The 23,462-nt window shown below is 36.2% G+C and overlaps 2 protein-coding genes across 2 annotated transcripts; both read left to right on the top strand.

The window, feature by feature from the left end:
- The first annotated feature begins 696 nt into the window (after positions 1–696).
- LOC143627334 (putative methyltransferase PMT14) lies at positions 697–5,854 on the top strand. The gene is made up of 7 exons (XM_077097185.1): positions 697–988; positions 2,233–2,887; positions 2,976–3,186; positions 3,281–3,563; positions 4,010–4,396; positions 5,246–5,329; positions 5,418–5,854. Exons 2-7 carry the CDS (start codon positions 2,249–2,251, stop codon positions 5,641–5,643), a joined length of 1,830 nt encoding a protein of 609 aa, XP_076953300.1. The 5' UTR covers positions 697–988; positions 2,233–2,248; the 3' UTR covers positions 5,644–5,854.
- A 4,927-nt stretch (positions 5,855–10,781) lies between these two features.
- On the top strand, positions 10,782–20,195 carry LOC143627236 (tobamovirus multiplication protein 2A-like). The gene is made up of 7 exons (XM_077097109.1): positions 10,782–10,920; positions 12,169–12,473; positions 13,760–13,859; positions 13,967–14,047; positions 14,120–14,224; positions 14,312–14,521; positions 19,759–20,195. Exons 2-7 carry the CDS (start codon positions 12,235–12,237, stop codon positions 19,864–19,866), a joined length of 843 nt encoding a protein of 280 aa, XP_076953224.1. The 5' UTR covers positions 10,782–10,920; positions 12,169–12,234; the 3' UTR covers positions 19,867–20,195.
- The last annotated feature ends 3,267 nt before the right edge of the window (positions 20,196–23,462 follow it).

Genomic DNA, 23,462 nt, shown 5'->3' with positions numbered 1-23,462 from the left:
AAAAAATATTTCGTTTTCAATCGATTTTTATTTAAAATAATTAAATAAAAAAAATATGAACATAAGAAAATGTTTCCAAAAACGTTTTTTTAATATTTTTATTGAACTAAATGAAAAACAAAAAATAAAAGTTCTATTACTTCTTTTTCATATTTTATTTATGCTTTTTATATAGAATTTTTAATAAGAATTGTTGTATTAAATAAGATTAAGTGTGTGAAAAGATAAGTTTATAAAGAAAAACCTATTTTGTTAAATACTTTTCAAATCACCCATTTTGTAAATATTCCCCCCCCCCCCTCACCAATTTTGATAAAAAAAAACTTGTGTTTTGAGGTCACCACAACCTCAACTTAGGACTCTTGGAGAGCCACGTAGCCTTACTTTAGCTAGACTATGTTGTATTAACCAGATTTACGCTAGCTTTAGAGTTTGACTTGGGCATTCTCTGAGAAAACCGTGCCGCCGACTGCGCCACAATAACAGAGTAGAGCAGAGAATAGTAGTATTTTTATACATATTTTATTACTGCCATTTTCCTTTTTACCAAACTTTCCTAAAATACTACACCCGGATTTAACTGGAAATAAGAAAACAAGTCCAAAATGGTTATAACGGCCGCTATAAAAACGTCGTAAAAAGTAAAAACAAAATGGTATATATAAAGTTATTATTATTATTAGAGTTAGAATTAGAATCTCCTCCGTCCGTCCAGGCTGTCTCGCAGATCTCCACCGCCACCGACGACCGTCGTCTCACTCTCCGGATTACGTCAACTTCCATCCTCTATTCTATATTATTATTATATAATTATTATTATTAATCCATCCAACTATATATATATATATATATATTAAATCAATTCTAATTCTACCTGTAACTCATTCACACTCCTACTAAGCTACTATCGCCTTTCGTTCGTTCCCTCCGATGCCAATTTTGGGGAAAAACATAGGTTAAACCTTAGATCTACGATTCAATCCATCAGGTAGTTTTAATTAGTTTCAACTTCTAATCCACTTGGTTATTGCTGTGTGATTGTTCATTTGCTGTTGTGAATTCGATTAATTTCATGTTTTATGATTGATGAAGTGAGAGTTAGATCTGCGTTTCAAATTTTTAATCGATCAGGTAGTTTTAGTTTCTGATATATTTACTTCTTGTTATGTGTTTGTTGATTTGCTGAATTTGATGTGTTGTGATTTGTGTGGTAAATTAGGGGAAATGGATTGGTGAAGTGAGATTTGTGCTGTTTGAGTGTTCGATTGGTGTGATCTGGATCATGAATGGTTACTTGTTGCTATGTGTTTGTTGATTTGCTGATGTGAATTGGATTGATTTGATCTGTTGTGGTGATTATTTTGGGGAAATGGACTGGTGAAGTTAGATTTGTGTTTGTTTGATTGTTTTTGTGTTCAGTTGATGTGATGTGGATCATGAATGGTGGTTTGTGATGAGGTTTTGGAGTAGGATTAGGTTATATAGTTGTTTAGCTTGACCTATAAGTTTAGATGCCTTTTCAGGAAATTTGAATAAGAGTGATTTTTCTTCTTGATCTACTAAACAGTTAGCCTTTTTCTTATAAACTTGTTATCTGGATCTCATTTTTTGTTCTAGCATGCCATAAGCAAAGTATTCTAGAGATTTGGTGAGTTAAAATAGTTTTGTTTCTTCATAAAACCGAACCGAAATCTGAAATGTCTATTTTTGAGTTTTTGAAAACTGGTCGGTTTTTTCGGCTTCGGTTTAGCCATTTGGGCTTGAAAATTTTTGGTCGAAAATAAGTTTGGCCAAAAATAGTGAATTTGGGCCTAAGTTGTTTTAATGTTAATAATTAATTGATTATTATACGTCTGGGATAATATATTTGGGTTAAACTGTATATTAAACATTTATAATGAATTACTTATAATGTAAAATAAAAAACAAATTCTATAAGTTCGGTTTGGTTTTTTGTTATTAGTTACACACAAAAACCGAACCATCGGTGTTTGCTTCGGTCTGGTCATTTCGGTTTAGAATCATTGTTTTTGGTTTCATGCACACCCCAACAATATTCTACTTCAAAATTAAATGCACTGTTAGGTCTTTCATAATCAATGCTATGTTTCTGTTTATGTTATGATTTGACTCTGTATTACTAATCTTTACAAACCATAACATATTGATTTCATATGTGTCACTAAATCTTGTTTTCATCTAACTCTTTTTGACGTTTGATCTTTATTATAGGGCTCTGAAGCTCAAAATGGGGTCTAAGAACAATCCAGCAAATAGAAGAAGAAGCCCATTATCTATAATCATTGTATTTGGGCTCTGCTGTTTTTTTTACTTATTAGGAACATGGCAGAAAAGTGGTTTTGGGAAAGGAGACAGTATAGCAATGGACATAACCAAGAAAACCGAGTGTGAAGATGATTTTTCAACCCTTGATTTCACTCCTCATCACAGCATTCCAATTCCTGATTCTTCCAAACCAAAGTCCAAAATGTTCAAAGCGTGTGATGCCAAATACACCGACTACACACCCTGCCATGAACAAGACAGGGCCATGCGGTTCCCGAGAGAAAACATGGTGTATAGAGAAAGACATTGTCCTCCACAAGAGGAGAAGTTGAAGTGTTTGATTCCAGCTCCAAAGGGGTATTCAACTCCATTCCCATGGCCAAAGGGGCGTGATTATGTTCACTATGCTAATGTGCCATTTAAACATTTAACTGTTGAGAAAGCAAATCAACATTGGGTTGAGTTTCAAGGCAATGTTTTTAAGTTTCCAGGTGGCGGGACTATGTTTCCTCAAGGAGCAGATGCATACATTGATGAACTTGCAACAGTGATTCCTATTAAAGACGGGTCTGTTAGAACGGCTTTGGATACTGGTTGTGGGGTAGGTTTGGTTTACTTAGCAGTCTATTTACAAGTTTATTTATTTATTTATGTAACTAGAATTCTGATTTTTAACAATGTTAACATAGGTTGCAAGCTGGGGTGCTTACTTGATGAAAAGAAATGTGTTAGCAATGTCATTTGCACCAAGGGATAACCATGAAGCGCAAGTGCAGTTTGCTTTAGAACGTGGTGTACCTGCTATTATTGGTGTTCTTGGATCAATAAAACTTCCTTTTCCAGCAAGATCATTTGATATGGCTCAGTGTTCACGTTGTTTAATACCATGGGGCGAAAACAGTGAGTAATTGTTTGGTGTTTCTTGTTGCGTATCTAATATACAATGTAAATCCGTTAATATACATTCTTCTAATGAATTTAAAATTTTGGGCAGACGGGATGTATTTAATGGAAGTTGATCGAGTTCTAAGACCTGGTGGATTTTGGATTTTGTCGGGTCCTCCAATCAATTGGAAGACATATTACCAGACATGGAAACGGACAAAAGAGGATTTGAAAGCAGAGCAAAGAAAGATTGAAAAACTTGCTGAATCTCTTTGCTGGGAGAAGAAATATGAGAAGGGTGATATTGCTATTTGGAGAAAGAAGGTAAATGCTGAATCTTGCCAAATGAAGTCTGCAGATCTCTGTAAATCCAGTGATGCTGATAATGTCTGGTGAGTCACTGAGCCTTTTAGATTTTCTTTTTATTTTTTTTATAGTTGAACAAAAAAATAACAGACACATTATTACAAACATTTGTTGTTCTGTGCTTCATGTTCAGCTATATTTGGAATGTGCATAGTTATTTTATTTATTACCGAAGTGCTGAAGACTAAATCACATGCTTTCATGTGTAAATTGTAATAACCAAATTACATATATGTGTAACAACCAATTTACATATATGTAGTCACAAAAATACTTATAATAAATGACACCCTCAAATATTACTAAATACTAGATATATAAAATAAATAAATAAAATGATTGGTTGTTAAGAGTTCTTAAATTATTTGATAGAGATCAATTTTACTATTACATTATATCATAATTGAACAGGCATTAGTGATTTGTAGTCTCGGTTTCCCAAAATAATTAAGTTGTGTTACATGTAATTTAGGTACAAGGAAATGGAAGCATGTATAACTCCCTACCCCAAAGTCAAGAACGCTAATGAAGTGGCGGCAGGGGAGTTAAAGAAATTCCCAGCAAGACTACAAGCAGTGCCGCCTCGGGTATCTAAAGGACTCGTTCCAGATATATCTGTTGAATCTTATCAAGAAGATAGTAAACTTTGGAAAAAGTACGTTGGTACTTACAAAAGGGCAAATCGGTTAATTGGCACTTCAAGATACAGGAACATTATGGATATGAATGCTGGCCTTGGAGGTTTTGCTGCAGCAGTTGACTCAAATAAATTGTGGGTGATGAATGTGGTCCCCACTATTGCTCCAAAAACATTAGGTGTTGTCTATGAACGAGGTCTTATCGGTATATATCATGACTGGTGAGTTCCATAAATATTTTAATTTTTGTCCATTTTATGAAGTTCTTAATAAATTGTGAGTTCCATTTTTTGCCCATTTTAGTTATGATTGCAAAAACTATATCCTTACAATAATTATCCAAGTGTGAATCAGATAGACTTTGGGCAACTTTCCACCTAGGTATGAACAGTTCGTGAAGAATTGAACTGTTTGGCGAGAATGTAATTTATTTAATAAACAAACGCACATAATTTTATTGTTCATTTAGTTAACTGAAAACTGAACAAACATGAACACGTCTCATTCGTTCATTTATGTTGATGAACGCTCGTTCATTAAAATTCATTTATGTTTGTTCATTTACGTTTGTTAAAATTTGTGCGTTAACGTTCATTACTATTTATTATATTCATTTAAAATTGTTTGGTCCATTACAACTTAGTCTGGTTTTAATGACTTTTTAGGCCCAGCACATTGTTCTTCGCGTTACTTTTTACTGGTTTTAGCTCAGTTATGTTCTTTCATATATGTTCAATTATGTTTGTTCGTTTATATTATTGTTAACGAACGAACATAACGAACACGAAGATGTTTGTCTTCTTAACGAATATACATGAACAAGGAAACCTTGTTTGTTTAATTGCTTTCAAAATTGTTTGTTCAGTTGAAGTTACAATCACAAATATGCTCTTCGTGTTTGTTCGGTTCATTTACAATTCTCATTTGACTGGTTTTAGGCATATACAAAACCAAATTGACACCTTTAATGATACTATCTGCTTAATGTGTAGAATTATTTACATGTTCATACAGTTCTGGTTAAATTTGTCGTGTGCGATATATTCTAATAGCTGTCACCTGTCTATTAGGTGTGAAGGCTTCTCGACTTACCCAAGAACGTATGACCTCATTCATGGCAATGGTGTATTCAGCCTGTATGAAAACAGGCAAGTGTATCAATCTTTAGTAATGAGTATAATTTGTGTGACTTAAAAGGTAAATCAGCTAACAGATAAATTAAAAAAAAATATTATTGAACAGATGTGATCTGGAAGACATCCTTCTAGAAATGGACCGAATATTAAGACCGGAAGGTGTAGTGATTCTGAGAGACGAAGTGGACGCGTTGACCAAGGTGATGAAAATTGCAGCAGGTATGAGATGGGATGTTAAGTTACTGGATCATGAAGACGGACCCTTTGTCCCCAAGAAAATCTTCGTGGCATCTAAACAATATTGGGTTGGGAATGACACATCAAGTGAGTAATTTAATAAATGATATGTTATTTTAGTCAACAAACTAGTGTTTTTAATGTAAGTCAAAGTCAACAAAATCGAGATTTGCGTTAGGTTCGAAATGGAACTTGCATATCTTTATGGGTCTGTTTTGTAGATGTAAGATGATCATAAGTTATTTCAAGTGTTTGTAAACTTACTACCTCTAGCAGGGTTATTTTTGTTTTTATTGTTTAGCTTTATATGAATTATTTTTGCATTATTGGATTTGGACTACTGCAGTTGTGTGTATGTATTTGTTTTTTCTTTTCTGTTATATCAAGGACCATTATTGTTGTAGGGTTACAAAATGCAAAATGTATACTTGGGCATAAACAAAATGAAAAATGACGCTTAAAACCCGGTTCCGGATCCGACCAGTAACCCGACTCTTCCTACCTGACCGGCTTACCCACGGGCAGCGGGGCAGTGTTGCAAAAATCGCTAGTCGGTGGTCGGGTGGTGGGGTGGCAATCAGGATTAATCGGGATTAATCGGATCGGACTTTAATGTATATTTTTCAGTTTTATACATACACATTTTTATATGTAATTTTCAGTTTTATGCGTACACAAACATATTTTGGCCAGAATTTGGCTGGAATCTCGCTGGAAACCGCTAGTTTTTGCTGCAAATTCGCCGAAAATAGTTGAATTAGGTCGGAATCTTGCCGGATACCACTGATTTTGGTCGGAATCTTGTCGAAAATTGTCGATTTTGGCAGGATTTGACCGTTAACCGATTAATTGGCCGACTAGCCCAAAATTAATCAGTGAAGTGGGGACTAGCGATTAATCGGGGATAAATCGGTGCCTAGTCGGGGTTTTTGCAACACTGCCCACGGGTACATACCAAGTTCCAGTTCCTCAGATAAACTGTACACGGAACAAAGCGTGAACCACCGGAATCGGTTCCACCTCTATCCGGTCGAAACTGGGACCCGACTTGTCAAAACCGGCCATATCCGGAACCGATTTCTACTAGACCCGGTTCTTGACTTTCTAGACCAAACCCGGAACTAGATTATGAAAAAAAACTCGATTTGTTCACCTCTAATCAAATGTGTTTGTTTGAATTTTTTACTCTCAGTCTGATTTATAAAATTATTGTGATTTTGAATAATCAATAGTTACTTGTTTGTAACAAAAATGAAATCGATATCACTTGTCCTAAATTTTTAAACTTATTTATATAAGCAATTCATCTCAAGGACACTACCTTTCATTATTGTTATTCTCTGTCTAAGAAACATAATGATTGGCCCTTTAACTAAAAAGCTATGTTCGCCTTTTCATTCGAATTTCTAAAACCATGTGTAGTCATAAAGCTCCACTACCAGACGTTATGTGTCACGTGACGCCAAGTCAGAATTATGATTTTTTACAAAAACCGGGTGTAGTCATAAAGCTCATTTCTCGTGTTATCCAACGGCATTTTAACGGATATATGATTTTTGAGCCCATTTCTCGCATTATGTACAAAATGTGTACATATATTTGAAAGGATTCTAAATGAGCATTATTGACACAATACACTATAGAGAAATTATTGACGTCATACGGGTCGTATGACACATGGAAAATGGTCATATGAGGTCGTATAACTTATTAGAATTGTACATTATATACGCCGTATGAGTTTGTGTTAAACTAGACGACTAGTATGATGTGGCATATTGACATAAAATTGACTGATGAGACCGTTAATAAAATCATACGCCTAAAGAATATGGCCCATATTGATAAAGTCACTAGGTATCTATTTCAAACAACCAAATATAAGTGTATACGTTTTGTTTCACTCATGCAAAATCCTAAGCATATACAACTATTAAACTATATGCAATCTGTATTAATTTTTGTGCAGACCATGTGTCTATTCTATAATGATTTTAAATGTAGAGTTTCTTAATTTATAAATACCTTCTAGACTTTCATGGTTCTACTTAAATAAATAACGTGTCTTTGCAATGCATGTATGACTGAGAATCACATGTAGCTTGAAAATTGTAAAGAAAGAAATCTGTGAGTTGACATTGTCTTTGTAATCAGTGTTTATGTATTAAATATATTTCAATTATTTAACATGTTAAATTTAAATGACGAGGTATACAATGACAATCTATACAAATGTCACTTTTGACTATGTGTTATTTATCATTAAAGTCATAATCTATAAAAACTATAATATAGATTACACAATTACGTTTCTACCTTTGTTTTTACCAATAATTTTAAAGAAATTCTTATTAACCTTAAGATAATGTTTCATTTAACAAATCTTAGTAAGAATAAAGAAGTTATATGATTCGGAAAGACATTACATGTGAAAAACTATGACATCAAATAAACACTTATCATTTAAGTTCATGTTATATACCCATCACTAACTCACTAAGAGGCAATACATGCCGCTTACTTTGATCCGACACTATACAATTGTTTAAAAGTGAAATCCAAAAAGGTCTGTTTAACGGAAATCATCTAAAACCAAACGTTTTGTTTAAAAGCTGAAACGACTAATATGAGCGATGTCAAAGACGTGCATCAGTGCATGTACTATTTAGTACTAAGTGATGCATTAAAAAAATAAAAAAGTTATAATATAAAACGATCAAATTCACGTAACCAAGCATGATTATTACCACATCCAAAAGCAAATGAAATAATAAAATAATTTACACCAAACTGTAAAGTAGGGGTGTGCAAATTAACCGCCATAACCATTAACCGAACCATAACCGAAATAACCGAGCCGATTTTAACCAATAACCGACATAACCAACGGGTCGGTTTAATTAATTTTTGAAAACCACCAAATACGGGTTTGTTTTGATTAAAGATAATTTCAAACCCGTCAAAACCAAACCGCCCCATTTACAAAATTCTCAACTTTATGGAGTATAACTAGACACATTTTTGATAATTTGGAGAAAATTAAAGAATGTAATAAACTAATAACGCTCTCATTTTAATACTATATGATTTAATTTTACTAAAGAGTTAATCCATTTATCGTTTGTTTGATGAATATATATATTATTAATATTAAGAATTATATATTTAGTTGAATGTCATTTTTATATTTTTAGTATCAAAGTTTTAGGCTCAATTATACATTGGTTTGGTCACGGTTAACCGACTCATAATCGACTCGCTATAACCTTCAAAACCGATTAACTGAAACCGCCATAACGGATCAGTTATGGTTATATATTAACCGACATATTGGTTATGGTTATGGGTTTGTCCTAAAACCGCACCAAACCCACTCATGCACACCCCTACTGTAAAGTAGTATTTCAACGGTTAGCCGGTATCATTACCCACCCTAGTCCACACACAAAAAACAATTACAACCAACAATTTATTTTTTATTTATTATTTTGGAACGATGACTTTCTTGTTTCTTAGTACACTATACTTTTTAATATGGAGAACCCCGTTGACTCAATTTGGCTAGACTATGTTATCTTAACCAAGCTCATACTAGTTTCAAAGTTTGGTTTGGATGTTCCCTTAAAGAAACATATCGTCGTTGTCACTTGATAGCCGTTGTGCTACCACAAGAGCAAACTCTCTGACTTAACACACGGTAGGACTAAAACCCGAGTGAACCGGGATTTGAACTGACAACTTCACAAAGCTTAGCTCAAATTCTTTATTGGCAATTTCCAAATAAAACTTAGGTCTATATTAAAAAACTCAAGCCTTACAGTTAAAACCAGCAATTGAATTACAAGATTATTATTATTTTTTATTATTTATTTCCATTTCTTCATAACAATATTATTATTATTATTAGAGAAATCTGTATTTTGCCTCCCTGGTTTATATCGTCGCTGTATGGGTAAATCACTGAAAAAGATTTTGCGAATGTTCTGCCACTGTGAAATTTTGGCGGAGCAGTCTGTGCCCTTCCGTCAGTTGACCAAGCGTTGACCTGTTAAAAAATGTTGAAGTTACGTTTTTACCCCTAAGCCTTTAATTCATTTTAAAAATAATCACCCAAAACCATGTGAATGCCGGGATTCGAACCCAAGACCTCCGGTTTATCAATCCACCAAAACAACCAGTTGAACTAAGTTAGTGTTTGGTATAGCTATACAACCTAAACTATATATTATCACTTTTATCACTTCATCTTCCCAATTATAATTAGGGTTTCTAAGTTTTAATTCCAGAAAATTGTCATCACTAATAATCACCAATATATCATCTACACCACCCATACACCATCAAATTCCCACCCATACACCATCAAATTTCGGTAACGGTTTGATCCAGAGGTTATAAATATTGAAACTTGTAGTGAAAGATTAGAAGTTTTTGATGTTGCTAGTAACAGTTTTGAAGGCGAGATCCCGATGAGCATTGTTATAAATATTGAAACTTGTAGTGAAAGATTAGAAGTTTGTTGATACTTCTTTGGCCAACGAATTTCGCCGGAAATCGGTCGCGTATGGCCGTTATGCCGACGAGATGACCGGAAAAACGAGATGGTGGTGGCTGCCGTGACCTTGATGATCGATAAAACGAGATGACCGGAAAAACGAGATGGCCGGAATCCATGGCGGCGGTGGCTGCCGTGGCGGCGGCTTGGTGCCGGAGGTTAGGGGTTTTGATCGGAATGATTTATGGGTGCGGTGGTTGAATTATTGAAGCGATTGGTGGTGGGATTTGAGAGATCTGAGAGTTTGAGTGATGAAATCTAGGGTTTGAGGATCAAGTATGTTTAAGGTTGATGATGATGAAGATGAGCTAATGATGATGATGATGATGATGAGTTGTTGCTGATGTTACATAATAATAATAGTATTATTATTATTAAACTAGGATTTGAAATCTAGGATTTGTTATATGAAATCTTGGATTTGAGCTGCTGCTACTCCTTTTTATCTACATGATGATGATGATGCTTATTATTATTATTATTATTATTTATTAGAAGAAGATTACTAAAATACCCTTAATATGTTGGTATTATTACTAAAATACCAACAGTCAACTGACGGCAGGAGTCAGAAGAACCCGCCGGAGAAACATAGGGGCCCAAAGTTCGCAAAATCTTTTTCAGGGGCTAACCCATCGCGCGACGATATAAACCAGGGAGACAAAATGCATATTTCTCTTATTATTATTATTCTCACCCCCACACACCAGTTTTCTTTTCTTTTGTTTTATTGTTTTCAATTGAATTCCACCAATCCACGTTCTCTCCTCTCAATTTCCACTTTCAAATCTCAGCGATTAATCAATCACTCTCATCTGTAAGTACTCCTCTCAATTCAATTCACCTTCAATCTGTATTCATCATTCATGAATTATTTTACCTTAGGTTTTGCATATCTCAATTTTGTAATTAATGCTATATCTATATTGTTTATCCTTAGATCGTCAATTCATTTCAATTTCGGATCTGCATTCTACGTATATTATGAATGCGTTGATTTATATTTATAAAATTCACGAAGATTAATCATGATTACGTGTTTCGGAAGATTACGCCGATTTTGTTACTTTTAGCTCCCGTAATTGTACATACTGTTTAGGTTTAGAGTGTGTACGTTGTTATCAATTCTATTATTCGCTTAACTGAAAAGTTAATGAAGGTATATGTAGAGTAATTGATTGTTCAATTTGCACTAATGCCGGTGAACTGTTCGGCAGGAAGTTTATGTTCGGACATTAACAGAATTTCGTTGGATTAACTAAATGAACGGACACGAACAGAGCTCATGCTCGTTTAATTGTTTTTGTAAACGCTCAATAATGTGTTTGTTTATGTTTGTTCAATTAACTAAATGAAGGAACATGAGCGTTCGATAATGTGTTCGTTTATGCTCGTTAATGTTTGTTTGTTAAATAAATGAACTAACATGAACAAGGAATTTCGTTCGATTAGCTAAATGAAGGAACACAAACAGAGGCCGTGTTCGTGAACGTTCGGTAATATGTAAGTTAATGTTTGTTCATTAAAGGGTTTTAATCCTTTATAATGGCTTTTCTAATCTTATCATAGATTTAAGCAAAATTATTAACTATAAAATAGAAAAATATGTATGAGTATTACGTGATTAACTTAATTAAAATTAACATATGAATATGAATGTTAAATAAAACACCAACACTAACTTGGTAGCTGGGTCATGGGTGAACTGTTGACGCTGACCATCCACGGTTTGCCAAATCAGATAAAACATTGTTTGTGTTCACGAACAAGTTTATTTGCTTAATGAACGAGCATGGACAAAAAGTTTTGTTCGGTTAGCTGTTTGCAAAAACCGTTTGTTTGTCCAATAGAATCTTAACAAACGAACATGAACAAGGCCTTGTTTGGTTCAGTGCGTTTACAGCCCTGATTTGCCCATAAATGTCCCGTTTCACTAAATTCATCTCTGGTTCCTCTATCTCCATCTTGTGTTTTTGTTCTCATTTTCTCTTATTTCTATGCTACTATTACTCTTAACTAATAGTCTAATATTGAATTTAATGCTTTTTTGGCTGTTGTAATGTAGGGTTGAAGTAATTGATAAGATCATAACATTTTTGGTTTGAGCAAGTTCAAGATAAATAAGACAAGTATGGCTTGTAAGGGGTTTTTGGAGTGTTTGTTGAAGCTCCTGAACTTCTTATTGACACTTACTGGTCTAGCAATGGTGGCATATGGGGTATACATGTTTCTTATGTACCAAAATGCAAGGGATCAAGAATTTGAACCTCCACATGGTCCACATGAAGAACTGATTAAGCTTGGACGCCCTATGTTAATGGCTGTCTCACTGTCACGCATCAGCATATTTGATAACTTGCCTACTGCTTGGTATGCCGTATGCTGCTATTTGTTGTTTTATGAATCATTTATGCATATCTTTTTCCTTTAATATTCCATCTAGGCTTACAATTGTGTTTAGATAGCTTCAGCTACATGTTTAGATGGTTTAGAAACATTTAAAGTAAGTGCTAAAAGGTCATAGGATATAATGCTCTTTAGGAAATTGGTGGATAAAGTTACTGCTAAAAGCTTTCTGTATGACTTACGAGGTTAAGTAAATGGTAGAGATGGTTAATCATGTAGAAGATTATTTGGTTAAAGTGTTAAACTCCCTTTAAAAATTGAAAGTTCAATTTGAAGTAGTAGCTTACAGGTTAGCAGGCCAAAAATAAGCAAAAAAGAATGAAGGAGAATTAGGGGAACACCATTATGGTTGAAATCTGTCTGTCTTAATCGTTTTTTCTTTATCGTTTCAAGTCAATCAATCGGTATGCTAAAAGTTTACTCATTCAAATTGTAGTTTATTCTTAAAAGAGAGTTAAAACCAAGCTATCAATTGGATGATAAATCATCTCTATCATCTATCCCATGTACTTATTAATCCAATATATTGAATGTGCAATAAACAAAAAGTCACATGATTTGCGTTTAGACTTATGACCATCTCTGAATGCTGTACTTTGGGCTCAAAGTAATCAAGTAATAAATCCTAGAACATCATTACTCTGGGCCAAATGAGAATTTGATATAACAGTTAACTGTGTCTGCACAATAGTTTGACTATGTGGTAAACATGATTAATCACGTTTAATCCCTGCCATATATTTTTTTTTTACTTGTAAGGGTGGGACACATAACCCTTAGGTTGCTGATTAAGCAACCAAAACTAGAATTTTTAGCACATGTTCCTACATTGCTATGTTTTTTGGCATTAATCATGCTGAGATCAGAAAGCATATCACAAGTCATAAAAGTTGAGCACACAAAAAACTAGCTTGCCTTTTAGTTTATCCATAATAACTATTTCCAAGATCACAACAGTCTGTTGTGCAAAATCGTTATCTAAAATAAAAATAACTTGCTGACTAAAAAGAACAATATGGTGATCTGTTGTGCATATTTTATGATATTAATTGATGTAAAACACCAACCGCTCCTATAAATAACATTAAAGATGATTCGCTTTTAAAGCATTTGATTAAACATATAGATGTTTATATGGAAAACAAGACAAAAAACCTTGTTGGCAGACGCTAAAAAGAGTATCAGGGAATTGGAATTTAGAAAGATAACTAAAATTATAGTAACTGATTAATATTGCTTGTTATGTGCAGGTTCATGTATCTATTTGTTGGAATTGGTGCACTTATCTTTATTATATCTATTTTCGGTTGCATTGGAGCAGCAACCCGCAGTGGATGTTGCCTAACTTGTGTATCCTTCCACTTTACGGCCCCATTAATCATAGTATAAGTATCTTTAGTAATAACAAAGTGATCCATTTTATATCTTATATCGTTGTTTTCCTTAAGGCAATGTAGTATTCTGTTCTTATATTCTTGTTAATCCTGGTGGAATTGGGATGTGCTGCTTTCATCTTCTTTGACAAAAGCTGGAGAGATGTGAGTTTGCTATGAATTTCAATATTACGTATTCATATATAATTAAATGTCTAAACATAATTATGTCATCAGGAGATCCCGGTTGATGAAACTGGAAAATTCGATATGATTTACCGATTTCTGGAGCAGAATTGGGAAATATGCAGATGGGTGGCTCTTGGTGCTGTTATATTGGAGGTACATCAATAATATCTTTACCTTGTAACCTTATTTCATAATATTGAAAAATAATATTTCTAATATTGATTTCATATGGATTTGCAGGGTATTGTATTCTTGTTAGCTCTAATGGTACGGGCTGCAAATGCTCAACCAGACTATGATAGTGATGACGAGTACATAGCAGGCCCCAGGCAGCAACGACAGCCATTAATCAGCCGCCAACCAGTTCCCGCTACAGGTGTTCCTGTTACTGCAGCCCTTGATAGCCGTCCAAGCAGAAATGATGCATGGAGTACACGAATGAGGGAAAAGGTGTGTATATGACTATATTCTACCATGTTATGATACTAATAATCCAAACCTCTACATAAAAATAGCTCAATAGGTTGTATGCAGTATAAGTACACTCAACTTAAAAATAACTGAACAGATTATATGCATCATAAGTACAATTAAAACGACTTGCTTTTTTGGAACGGCGGAGCATTTGGATTTGACTCACTCGTTTGAGCTAAAATATAACCCAAATTGATTCGGTTCGGTTTTGGTTTTTTCGGTTACACCAATTGGGCTTGAAAATTTTGCGTCAAAAGAGAAGTGTCCTGAAAATATGAATTTAAAACCGTAATTTTGGACCTAAACTTTTTAGTTAGTGAATGATTAATTGAATATTACGCATGGACTACACCATTTATAAACTTTTTTATTAATTACTGAAATCGGCCTTTTCAGTTCGGTTCCAATCTGTTCGGTCCGATTTTTTTGGTTGATAGCAAACTGAACCGACAAATTGTTTTTTTTAATACATAAAACTAAACCGTCGGTTTTTTGTTGGGTTCGGTTATTCCGTTTAGGTTGTTTTAGTTACGTTTCAATTATATTAGTTTCATGGACACCCCTGACTGATATATCATGTATTTGACCTTTCAACTTAACTGAGCTCTATTGTTAGACTAATCTTGTTATAAGTTTAATAGTTCAGGGGCCTTTTGGTCTTTTGGTTATTATGGGTTTGATAATTATATAATTGTAAAGAATGAGATGATGTAATGAAATGGCTATTTTATTAATGAGTGAATATTACAAAGGGGGAACCTATCTATATATACACAAGCCAAACCCTAATTCTAACCAATAACAGGCCCATGGGCTTTAACCAACTACATGGGCAAGAACCCTAACAAATACAACTAACACTCCTCCTCAAGTTGGAGCATAGATGTTAATCATGCCCAACTTGTTACAAATAAAATCTATCTGAGCTTTCCAGAGCGGTTTAGTTAGAATGTCTGCTAGCTGAAAGATTGTCTTCACATGGACTGGTTGAATGGATGGAGGATCTGTTTGTGTGCCTACTACTCGATCTCTGATAAGGTGGCAGTCGACCTCAATATGTTTTGTCCTCTCATGAAATACTTGATTCTTGGCTATGTGAATGGCTGATTAACTATCACAGTATAACCGCATCAAGTCATTAGAAACAACCTCGAACTCTATGAGAAGACGGCGTGCCCATGTCATCTCTGATGTTACATCTGCCATGGCTCTATACTCCGATTCGGCACTCAACCGGGAAACCGTGTGTTGCTTCTTACTCTTCCATGATACAAGATTTCCTCCAACAAACACACAATAACCGGTGGTAGATCGCCGAGAGATCGGAAAACCTGCCCAATCTGCATCTGAAAACCCTGATATCCGACCATCTCCTTCTCTGTGAAGGCACCCACACGGTAATGACCCTTATCGGAGTATAATATACCCAAACCTGGTGAGGTCTTAAGACACGAAGGGCAACACCCCAGTGACCAGTGTATGGTGCCGCCATAAATTGGTTCAAAACACTGACAGTAAAGGAAATATTTGGTCGTGTGACGGTCAAATAATTAAGTTTACCAACCAATCGTCTGTGTCGTTCTGGATCCTTCATTGGATCCCTTTCTTCCGGGAGGAGCTTCTTTGTAGGAAGCATCAGAGTATCAAGTGGCTTGCAGCCTAGTAAGCCATATTCGGTCAACATATCAAGGACATACTTCCGTTGAGAGAGAAGTGTTCCTTGTGGAGAGCGAGATACCTCTATGCCCAGAAAGTACTTCAGTCGACCTAAGTCGCTAACCTGAAACTGAGTCTGAAGAAACTGTTTGAGTTTGGTAATCCCAACTTCATCATCACCCGTGATTATAATATCGTCCACATAAACAACTACAATAATTCGTTGGCCTTTTTGGTGTCTAAAGAAGACAGAGTGATCATAAGCACTACGAGTCATCCCAAATTGTCCCGTAACACTAGAAAATCGACCAAACCGTGCCTTGGGAGACTGTTTAAGACCATACAGAGAAAGACGTAACCTGCAAACTTTTGAGGCCTCCTCCTCGACGATAAAACTTGGTGGCTGCTCCATATAAACCTCCCCCTCAAGAACACCATTAAGGAAGGCGTTCTTGACATCTAGCTGATGGAGCGGCCAATGATTAATGGCAACAAGGGCAATACAGATACGGACAGATGGCATTTTAGCAACCGGGGAGAAAGTTTCATCATAGTCAATGCCATATGCCTGAGAATACCCCTTAGCGACCAACCGCGCTTTCAAGCGATGTAAAGAACCATCCGGGTGTAGCTTAACTGTGAACACCCAACGACAGCCAATAATACGCTTCCCAACAGGAAGCGTCACAAGATCCCATGTATGATTAGATCTGAGGGCCCCAAGTTCGTCTTCCATAGCCTGTTGCCATCCGCCATCCTGGGTGAGCGAGAGCTGTTGTCACATTCTTGGGAATCGGGTAGGAATCAAGGGTAGTGGAGTAGGCATGAGCCTCAGGAGATAGGTGAGAGTAGCCAACGTAATCCTGAATAGGATAACGGGTGCAGTGTCGTGGTTCTTTGCGAAGGGCAATAGGTATATCAGGTAATGGTGCACCAGGAGGGTCATATGCGGGTGTATCGGGGGTAGTATCGGGTAATGATGTATCAGTTAGGGGTGTAGATTGCTCGGATGCAGGCGGAGGAGCTGAGGACATTCCGGAGTTACGGACTGGTTGTGAATCAGCTGTCTCTGTTATTTGACCATTACCTTTTTATGTGAAAATAATGGCGGAGGTTATGTCAGTGGGTCAGAATCAGCAGAGACCGGATGGGTGGAAGGCACTGACACAGGATAGGTGGGGATAATGTGTGACTCGGGTATATCAGTCTCGGGAAACAAGTCATAAACTGAAGTGGAAGACTCGAGAAAGTAGGAACATGACTCATGAAAGGTGACGTCAGAACTCGTAAAGTATCTTTGAAGAGAAGGGTTGTAACATCGATACCCTTTCTGGACTCGAGAATAACCAAGAAAGACACAACGAATGGCTCGAGGTGCAAGTTTACTAAGACCCGGACGATGATCATGCACATACGCTACACACCCGAAAATTTTAGGCATGAGTGGAAAGGGAGTCCCTTTAGGGAACAAGACAGAAAACGGGGTTTGACCAAGCACAGATGAGGGCATACGATTTATGAGATAACATGTTGTAAGAACAGCATCACCCCAAAATCTATCAGGAACATGCGACTGAAACATGAGTGCGCGTGTGATATCCAATAAGTGGCGATTTTTTCGTTCAGCAACGTCATTTTGTTGAGACATGTACGGGCAATAAGACTCGTGAACAATGCCATGTGTTTTAAGGTATGTAGAAAATTCATTAGAGAAATATTCTGTTGCATTATCAGTGCGTAGGGTTTTAATGGATGTGTTAAACTGATTTTGGACATAAGATTGAAACTCACGAAAAATGGAATTAATTTCACTATGAGCTTTCAAGAGATAAACCCAAGTAGCACGAGAATAATCATCAATGAAAGTGATGAAGTACTGGAAACCCAATGTGGTTTTAACTCGACAAGGACCCATACATCAGAATGTACAAGTTCAAATATGAAATCGGTGCGATTTGACACTCTTGGGGGATAAGAACGACGTTTGTGTTTACCTAGCTCACATGACTCACAATGAAAATCATTAGAAACAGAAAGATCGGGTCTCATTTGTCTCAAAACCGTTAAAGAGGGATGGCCTAACCGACAATAAGCCTCCCTGACAGCGGAATCACATAAGTTTGCTACAGGATGCGAAAACGGGGATATACGTTAGAGACCTCCTGATTCAAAACCGATACCAATTACCCGGTTTGTTCCTAGTTCATGAAAAACGCAGTGAGTTGGGTAAAAGGTCACAGAACAGTTGTTTTGTTTGGTAATCTGACTCACTGAACAAAGACTGGTAGGAAAGTTAGGAACAAATAGGATAGAAGACAGTTTTAGGTTTTCCGAGTTGCTGATGGATCCTATGCCGAGAATAGGACATGAAGATCCATCGGCAAGACGTACCAGTGCATGGGAAACATTTTGAAGACTAGAAAACGTACCCCGATTCCTAGTCATGTGATGTGTGGCTCCAGAATCAATCACCCATGATAAGTCAAGGCTAGAAGGTTTACCTGAATGTGCCGAGTTGGTTTGAGGATGAGGCAGTTGGGAGGCAAGAAACTGTTGAATAAGAACATGCTCCTCCTTAGTATATGTATACGTGTATTTATTGTCGCCCATAGTAATACACGGAACTGAAAAATGTACTTTTCTGACTGTGAACAGTTACGAGTGCGGGTGGAGGCCGGAAACAGATTCCGACAGCGGCAGACCGGCAACACTAGATGACAGCAAACAGAAAGTTGTCGGTTCGAAAAACTAACACAGGGAGGACCAGAAGGAAAATACAAGAAGTTTGGAAAAAAATCCGGTGGCCGGAAATCTGGGCACGCGCCGGCGCGTGGGGAACAGCAGTGGTGGATGGGCGGCGCGTGGGGCAGTGGTACGGTGGCGGTTTTTCTGGTGAGCTAAAATGAGGTATCTCGGTTACAATGGTGGCAGCGGTGTGATTGTGTGACGTCTCGAAAAAAGATTTCGTGACAGAGCAGAGGGTAAAACGTGGTCGGAGCTCGTTTCAGATCTGGTGGTGGCTGATCAGATTCAGTTCGGGTCGGATGGCGGCTAGGGTTTGGATCGAGAGCCGTAGCTCTGATACCATGTAAAGAATGAGATGATGTAATGAAATGGCTGTTTTATTAATGAGTGAATATTACAAAGGGGGGACCTGTCTATATATACACAAGCCAAACCCTAATTCTAACCAGTAACAGGCCCATGGGCTTTAACCAACTACATGGGCTGGAACCCTAACTAACAATAAATAATTGAGTTAGTTAAAGTTTTATGAGTTTATGTTTATCTTATGGCTTTATTAATTTATCTATTTGTTTGGATTAGAGTCCAATTAGGATTGTGTTACTTGTTCATCAAGATTGTTTAGCTATAAATATGGTCATCATCGAACAAGTTTGTTCATGCCATGTGTTTTGTGTTCGATCAAGGGCCTGATTTTCCAACAAGCTCTAGTCTAATAAACATTTAATCTAATCATAAATAAATGTGTATGCGCTTCCAAATGGACCTATTTATGAACCGGCCCTTGATATTTTCATTTCTATTTGAAACAGTACGGGCTTGATACGACTGAGTTTACATACAACCCGAACGAGCCAAACAGGTATCCGCAAGCCAATGTGCAACCAACCGAGGAGAAAGGTGGTTGCTCGATCATGTAACACCGATTTGAGGATATAAACCGATTTTTTTGTTTGATTGATGTCTGGTCTGTGTGTATGTTTGATCAACATAACATGTTCTTGTCGAGTGTCAGCTTCAGGAGCTTCAAACTCTTTTAACTCCTGTATTTATCCTAACATTGATATTGTCTTCTTATTAGCAAAGGGGATGAAGAAATTATTTTGTTGGTTGTTACTGTTATTATTAATGCAATTTTAGTTGATTATGTAAGACTGTAAGAGAGCAGTGCAAAACTCTAGATTATAAAATTGTTTTAAATAATATGTTTGATCATTAACAGTAATATTATAAGATTGCATTTTATCCATCTCTGTTAAAATGGGTCCTTTGGTGTGAGTCAAAATCTCAAGTACAGATACCGTTTGGTACTTTGGTTGATCCAAAATAGTTTATATTTTTATTAATACTGGGCTCAAAACGATTACAAATGTTGCCTATATATTCTTTTCTAAAAGGTTATTTTGAGTTTTTTTTGGATGGGATGACATTTTTTCCTTGAATACCTTTACTCGCATCAAGATTTTAGCATTTTGGTATACAGTAATTATGGATATGGATACGTGTATTTCGTTATCTGGTACCCGTTTAGATAATGTAGAGCCGTAGAGGTATGAGATATTCCTTTTTTTTGGTATTTACTTAAATTGATTACTAATGTATATGATTTTATTGTTTTTTTCAACTAAGAATTTAATTTAACAAAAACCAAAACTCTTCCTACCGAGATAATGTAGAGCCGTAGAGGTATGAGATATTCCCTTTTTTGGTATTTACTTAAATTGATTACGAATGTATATGATTTTATTGTTTTTTTCAACTAAAAATTTCATTTAACAAAAACCAAAACTCTTCCTACCAAGATAGTAAACAACACGGTTTTATTGTTTACTTTGGTAGGAAGGGTTTTGGTTTTTGGTATTATGGTTTATTAAATGCCGATTCAGTTTTGTTACTCGTAATGGTATCAATACCAAGATCATTGGAGATTTGAAAGAAAAAAAATAAGCAAAGCGATATTGAAGCAGTTGGCGTAGCAAAATACATGTACCGTACCAGTAAATTTGGTGTGATACTTAGTTTTATTGATATTCGATACATGTACTTTCAATACCTGTATTGGTACGGATATGATACCAATCTCATCCCTAAGAATACACGTTTATTAGATTAATAATATTTTGGAGTTGCACATATTCACATACTATTATACCTGTACAAGGATATCTAGAACAAATAAAAGCGTACAAAAATCTAATGATTCCATTTATTGAATTCTTATATAACACAAATCGAGCTACATCTGGATAATGGGTAAGCGAGCAACAAGCTGCGCCGCTATCCCCTTTTGAATCGCAAAGCCTATTCTGCTAAATATAAATCCTTGGTTCCTCGGGCTTTGCGAGTCACTGTGGACCACCTTCTGCACCCGCTACAAGAAGCGAACTGCCTCGGGAGGTAGGGATCCAAATGTGCCGAAGGAAAATGGAATGAGCACGTGCTGATTCTCCAAACACGATGTCTCATGCTTAGAAACCTTCCTAGATACTGTACTCAAACCGCCTGTCCCGGTACGAAGCCACTGTCTCTCAGCCCCACCAATGGGGACACCCCAGTGAGGCCAACACACGCATGCTTACCCCATGCCCAGCCAAACACAAGAACGTCCGCCGGACGCAGGGTAGATCTTCCTTCTCGCGGATCAGTCAAAAAGTTAACAGGTGCTTCTTTCTTGGCTGAGATCACTGCACGCCTAAACACATCTCATAAGACATCTCTAACCCAGTCATATAGAATAGAATTTCTTCATCGCACATCTTAGGGAGCCCACTGTCAAGATTAACATGACAATAACTACCTTATAAAACAAAAATTCCTGCCATGTGACTTTTGGTTCAATGTATCAATGTTGTCTGTCTATTTGATCAATCTTAAGAATCTTGTTTAGTCAAAACTTTATTTTGTCTTTAGCATTATTACAAACACCTTCAAATCTATTTTGTGTCTTGAGTAGGGTATGAGACAAACTACATGTAGTAATAATAATAATAATATTGACTACGAATTGAAGATTAGTATCAAAAATAGATTATATTATTACAAAGGTGAATCATAGGGTAAATCCACATATAACAAATTGACTAAGGTTTTAACTTTCCTTTTATACATGGAACGAAACTTTGACCAACTTCTCTAGAAATAACAAACAAACTTACAAAATAGAACAAAAAAAATAAAAATTAGAACCTCTTGGGACATGTCATGTCCCCGATTATATACTAATATACTCTCTCTCAACATCTACCTAAAAGTGGGCTCTAAACATGTGGATTTTGTTGGGAATTTCGGTTCAAGATCGTTACTTGACGTGCAAGGTTAGGTAACAAGATTTAAATATGGAGTGGATAATTATAAACAATTAAATGTGCTTAGATTTAATTGTTAGTATAATTATTATGTCCTATTATTTAGCAATCCTAGTTGTAGTCTAAACGTGATAGGTTAGATTATAAATACCCGTGCTTTAGGGTTTGATAGTTTGTAATCAGTTTTTAGAGTGATATTTTCTGATTAATATAAACGAGAGTTATTCGTTGACTTGAATTTCAAGCGATTTAAAGTCATGGTAGAAGCGGAAAATAGTGAGAAAAGACGTTTCGAACCGATCGAGGAGGAGAATTACTTCTCGTGATTTCAATCGGTTCTCTGAAAACGAGGGGTTTATTCGGCATTTAACCGCTCCATATACACCTCAACAAAACGGTGTTGTGGAGAGGCGGAACTGCACGATATTGGATATGACTCAGAGCATATTAAAAGTGAGACATGTTCCGAATTATATGTGGGGTGAAGCGGTGAGGCATTCGACCGACGTGATTAATAAAATTCCAACTCGAGCGTTAAAAGACAAAACACCGTATAAGATGTTAAAACGAAAGAAACCGGATCTTAAATTTCTTAAAAGTTTTTGGATGTGTTGCGTATTCAAAAATAGTTGCGGGAAATATTAAGAAGTTAGACGATCGTTCGACTCGTTTAGTTTATCTCGGAAGCGAGAAAGGTTCGGCGGCGTATCGTTTATATAATTCATCGACTAAGAAAATTGTTGTGAGTCGAGCGGGTGACACGATGTTTGTTGAAAAACAAAGTTGGAATTGGGGTAAAAGTACCGAAACAATCGACGAGGAGGATCGAGCACCTGGCATGTTTTGGGTTAACTTTGGTGATGAAATTGACACCGGAGAAGGAACCGTTAATACCGAAAACATCGGGTCGAGCCTCGAGTCAAACTCTACGAGTTCAAGTGGTGACGGGGTGAAGAAGGCGATGAAGAAACAATAGTCGAAAATGCTCCAACAAGCCCGACTAGTACAAGCAACACGGTCACACCTGAGCCAGCTGTTCGGAGATCTTCTCTAGCCACGGTTACCCCGATACATTTTAATGATTATGTCTTGAATTCGAGTATAATTGATGACGATTTGTTATTGCTTGCTGATGATGAACCGGTTTGTTTTGATGATGCAAAATCGAAACCAGAGTGGGTGAAAGCAATGGGTTTCGAAATTGAGTCGAT

Source organism: Bidens hawaiensis, unplaced genomic scaffold, assembly GCF_021521415.1.
Source record: "Bidens hawaiensis isolate Kalapana, Puna unplaced genomic scaffold, B.hawaiensis_p1.1 tig00004618_1, whole genome shotgun sequence".
Lineage (NCBI taxonomy): Eukaryota > Viridiplantae > Streptophyta > Magnoliopsida > Asterales > Asteraceae > Bidens > Bidens hawaiensis.
Note: the sequence above shows the minus strand (reverse complement) of the source record. Positions and strands in the feature narration are given on the sequence as shown.

Coding starts and splice junctions, on each gene's coding strand:
- LOC143627334 (XM_077097185.1), top strand. CDS start 2,249: ATGGGGTCTAAGAACAATCCAGCAAATAGAAGAAGAAGCCCATTATCT. Junction 2,888..2,975: donor CTTTGGATACTGGTTGTGGG/GTAGGTTTGGTT, acceptor ATGTTAACATAG/GTTGCAAGCTGGGGTGCTTA. Junction 4,397..5,245: donor ATCGGTATATATCATGACTG/GTGAGTTCCATA, acceptor CCTGTCTATTAG/GTGTGAAGGCTTCTCGACTT.
- LOC143627236 (XM_077097109.1), top strand. CDS start 12,235: ATGGCTTGTAAGGGGTTTTTGGAGTGTTTGTTGAAGCTCCTGAACTTC. Junction 14,048..14,119: donor TTGACAAAAGCTGGAGAGAT/GTGAGTTTGCTA, acceptor TTATGTCATCAG/GAGATCCCGGTTGATGAAAC. Junction 14,225..14,311: donor TTGGTGCTGTTATATTGGAG/GTACATCAATAA, acceptor ATGGATTTGCAG/GGTATTGTATTCTTGTTAGC.